Source organism: Phalaenopsis equestris, unplaced genomic scaffold (genome assembly GCF_001263595.1).
Source record: "Phalaenopsis equestris unplaced genomic scaffold, ASM126359v1 Scaffold205994, whole genome shotgun sequence".
NCBI classification, from domain to species: Eukaryota; Viridiplantae; Streptophyta; class Magnoliopsida; order Asparagales; family Orchidaceae; genus Phalaenopsis; species Phalaenopsis equestris.
In genome coordinates this window covers 3,978-8,105 of record NW_018225442.1, presented here as the reverse complement: position 1 = coordinate 8,105, position 4,128 = coordinate 3,978, and the positions used below count along the sequence as shown (strand labels likewise).

The 4,128-nt window shown below is 42.8% G+C and overlaps 1 protein-coding gene across 1 annotated transcript in view; it reads right to left on the bottom strand.

Annotated features, from left to right (window-relative positions):
* Window positions 1-1,036: 1,036 nt before the first annotated feature.
* Window positions 1,037-4,128, bottom strand: part of LOC110036397 (RNA-binding protein 25-like) — a gene marked incomplete at both ends in the record, with an annotated part of 5,640 nt that continues 2,548 nt past the window's right edge. Inside the window, 2 exon segments of the mRNA XM_020740831.1 lie at window positions 1,037-1,108; window positions 3,506-3,574. Coding sequence (XP_020596490.1) covers window positions 1,037-1,108; window positions 3,506-3,574 — 141 coding nt within the window.

Genomic DNA, 4,128 nt, shown 5'->3' with positions numbered 1-4,128 from the left:
CTCTATGCCTTCTCTCTCTTTACTTGCTCTCTGTTCTCTCTCTAACCTTTGCTATCTCTCTCTCTCTTTGTTTAACTAAATCTGTCTTAATTTCTCACTCTCTCTTTCTTACTCACCTTTTCTCCCTCCCTCACTCTATCTCTCGATCCCTACCTCCCTCTCTCCCTCCCTTCATCTCCTTCATCTCTTTCATCTCTCTTCCCTCTCCCTCTCATTGCCTTTCACTCATTTATATTTTCCATTATTTTTTCACTCCCTCCCTCCTTCCTTTTATCTTGCATAACCTCTTCACTCTCTTGTCTTCCTTCCTTCGATTCTCTCTTTTCTTTCATCTCTCTTCTCCTCTCTTGTATCTCTAACTCTCTCCCTCTCACTCTTCTCTCGTCCCTCACTCACTTCTCTCTTTATCTCCAGTCTTGTCCCCTCTCATTAATTCTTTCTTATTTTATTTCTTCTCTTTGATGTATCCCTTCTTTCTCTTCTTACTCTATCTTCTCATTATAGCCATCTCTCCCACTCCCTCTCCCTTCCTCCTCTCTCACTCTTTGTATCTTCCATGTTTCTATCTCTCTGCATCCCTCTCACCCTCTCTCCATCTATGAGCACTCTCTCATGTCCCTTCTTTCATTTCTACCTCTCCCCCTTTCTCACTCACTTTATTCTCTCTATCTCCCGTGCTCGCTCACTCACTTGATTTCTCCCCCTTATATTTCCTCTCTCTATATCCCTTTCTTTTCTTCCATCTTCTGCTCTCCCTCCATCTCCCTCTCTTCCCTCCTTCCCACCATACGTCCCTCCCTGCCATTAACTCTCTTGCTCCTTACTCCCACTATCCCCACTATTTTAATCTCTCTCGCTAGCATGCTCTTCATCTCTACCTCATTTTGTATTATCTATTTCTCTCTTCTCTCACTGTCTTATGCTTCTTCTCTATTTGTGTCTAACCCTCCCTTATTCTTCATCTCCTCTCTCTTTCTCTTGCTCTACTACTTATTCTTCATCCCCTCTCTCTTTCTCTTGCTCTACTACCATCTCTCTCCTTCATTCTCCCTCTCTCTCTATCTCTTTCCATTCTTTCGCTTTCACTCTCTCTGATTCTCTCCCTATGCTTCTTTTTTTCTCACTTCCCTCTATTACACTCTCTCACTCTTCTCTTCCCATTCTCTTAGTATTGTTTCCATCATTTTTCGCTCCCTCTCTCTCGCAATCCTCCCTCTCTCTCCCCATCTTTCTCTTACTCTCTTTTCTATCTATTCGCTTTCTTGCTGTCTGTTTCTTTCACAATCTATCTTCCCATCTCTATTGCTTTGCTCACTCACTGCCTCTTTCTTTATCTTTCTCCCTCTCACGTACACTTATGCACTCTCTCGTTCTACTCTCCCTAGCTCTATGTCACTCTCCCTGCACCTCTCTCTTACTCTTTCTTCTCTATTCCTCGTTCTCTCCCTTTCCAACCTTCCCTCCCTCATGGTCTCTCTATTATTTTTTATCTTTCTCTCTATTGCTTTGCTCACTCATTCTCTCCCTTTCATTTCTCTCTCTTCTTTCTCTCTCCCTTCCACTATCTCTCCCACTCGTGTCCCCTTAATCTCTCCCTCTCCCACTTCTCTCTATCTTACTGCCTCTTTTGTCCCTCTCTCCTCACTCATCTCTCTTACTCTCTCTAACTCTATCTACTTTCTCTCACTCCCTGTCAATCTCGTACTCTCTTTCACACTTGCTTAGTCTCTTCTTCACTCTTCCATATCTCTCTTCCATTCAAACCCTCAAACACTCCCTTCCTAATTCCATCTTTCTCCCCCTCCTTATCTCCCTTCCTCTTATTATTTCCCACTCCCTCCCTTCCTTTACTCTCTTTATCTTCTTCATATCATTGTCTCTCTCCCTCCCACTTTTTCTCTTTCTATCTCTCCTGCTCTCTCTCTCAATCTCTTTCACTCTCTGTTCTCTAACTCTCTTTCTCCTTATCTCCCTTTCTTTCTCTTTCCCTCTCTTTCCCCTGCTATATCTCTCTCACTCTTCCTCTATCCCTCTCTCTTTCTCTCGTCTTTTTATCTTCCATACCTCCCTCCCTCCCTCACTCCCACTCTCTCTTTGTCTCACTCTCCCTCCCTCCTTCACATACTTTATCTCTTTATTTCACTCTCCCTCCCTCTCTCTCTTTTTACCTCTCTATTGCTCTATCTCTTTTTTATCATCTCTTTCACTCTATCTTCTTTCTCTCAGTCTTTATCACTAGTTTTCTCTCTCTCTCTCTCTCTCCTAATCTCTTTCTTTCATACCCTCTCTCCCACTCTCCGTCTCTTTCTCTATCTCTCTCTTATTCCAACCCATAAATTCTCCCTCCCTACGTTTCTTTTTCTCCCCTACCTATTTCCTTTCCTCTCTTTATTTCCCTCTCTTTCCCCGTCTACCTCTTTTATTATTTATTCTCTCTCTTTTCTCTCTCTCTTTCTCTCTTTTTTCTTTCTCTATCTTGCTTTATTTCCATCTTTCTTTCTCCTTCACTTGTCTATCTCTCTTTCTCTAATTTCATTGCTTGCTCTCTCTCACTTACTCTCCCTCAATTGCTATTAATCTCTCTCCTCTCTCCCATACCCCTCTCTTCCAAACCTTACCTATCTCTCTTCCTTTCTATCTCTCTCTCTGTCTTGCCTCAATCTTTTCCTCTCTCCCACTCCCACTCTCTCTACCTCTCTCCATCCCTCTCTTTATCTCTCTCTCCCTCTCTCCCACTCCCTCCCTCCCTAACTCACTTTCTCCCTCACTCCCTTTCATTTTGTCTTACCCTACCTCTGCTTTCTCTTACAACATACTTATCATATTCTCTCTATCCCTTTCTCTTTTCTAATCTCTGTCATACCTCTCTACAAATCTCTCTCCTTTTTTTCCCTCACTCTATCTCTCCCCCACCCTTTACCTCTCTCATCTCTTTCTCCATATCTCAACCTTCTTATCTTAGTCTCTCTCACATTCTCCCTCGTTCATTCTCTTGCCCTCTCTCTCTTACTTCTCTCTTTATTAATCATCTCTCTCTAACTCTTACTCTCTTCACTCTCTCTCCTTCCCTCCCATAATCCCACTCTCTCTATCTCACTCTCCCTCCCACTTTCATTTCCTTTATCTTTTTATATCACTCTCCCTCCCTACCTCTCTTTTTAACTCTCTCTTACACTACACCTATCTTATCACCTCTCTCACTCTATCTTCTTTCTCTCTCTCTCTGTCACTCACTATTTCTCTCTCTGCCTCTCTATCTCTTTCTTGTCCTCTCTCCCACTCTCCCTCTTTTTCTCAATCTCTTCCTCATTACAGCCCTCAAACGCTCCCTCCCTACGACGTTTTTCTCCCCCTCTCTATCTCCTTTCCTCTTTCTATATTTCCTCTACCATTCCTTCTCTACTCTCTCTACCATCTCACATATTTTTCTCTCTACCTCTCACATTGTCTCTCAATTTCTCTGTGTTCTCTAACTCTCTCTCTTCTTCTCTCTTTCCCTTTCCCTCTTTCTTTCCCTCCCTCTATTTCTCTCTCACTCTTCCTCTGTCCCGCTCTCTTTCTCTCGCCTCTCTATCTTCCCAACACGCTCCCTCTCTTCTTACCTCTCTTTTGCTTCATCTCTCTCCTATCATCTCTACTATTGTTCTCATTCTCTATTACTCTCTCACTCTCTATCACGCTCTCCATATTATCTCTTTTATGCCTTCTCACCCACTCTCTGTCTCTTTCACTATCTCTCCCTCATTCCAACCGTCAACAATCCTTCCCTACTTCCCTTTTTCCCCCCACACTATTTCTTTCCACTCTCTATTTCCCTCTCCCTCCCTTCTCAACTTATCTCTTGTACATTTTCTCTCTCTTTTTTAACTCTCTCTCTCTCTCTTTCTCTTCTTTTTCATTCTCTTTCTCGCTCTATTTCATATTTTCTTTCTCCTTCTCTTGTCTCTCTATCTTTCTTTCTCTAATTCCATTGCTTGCTCTCTCTTACTTTCTCTCTCATCTCTCCCACAACCCTCTCTTACAATCTTTATCTATCTCTCTCCCTTTCTATCTCTCTGTCTCTTACCTCAATATTTCCCTCTCTCCCTCTATCCATCCCACTCTTTATCTCTCTCTCCCTCTCTCACA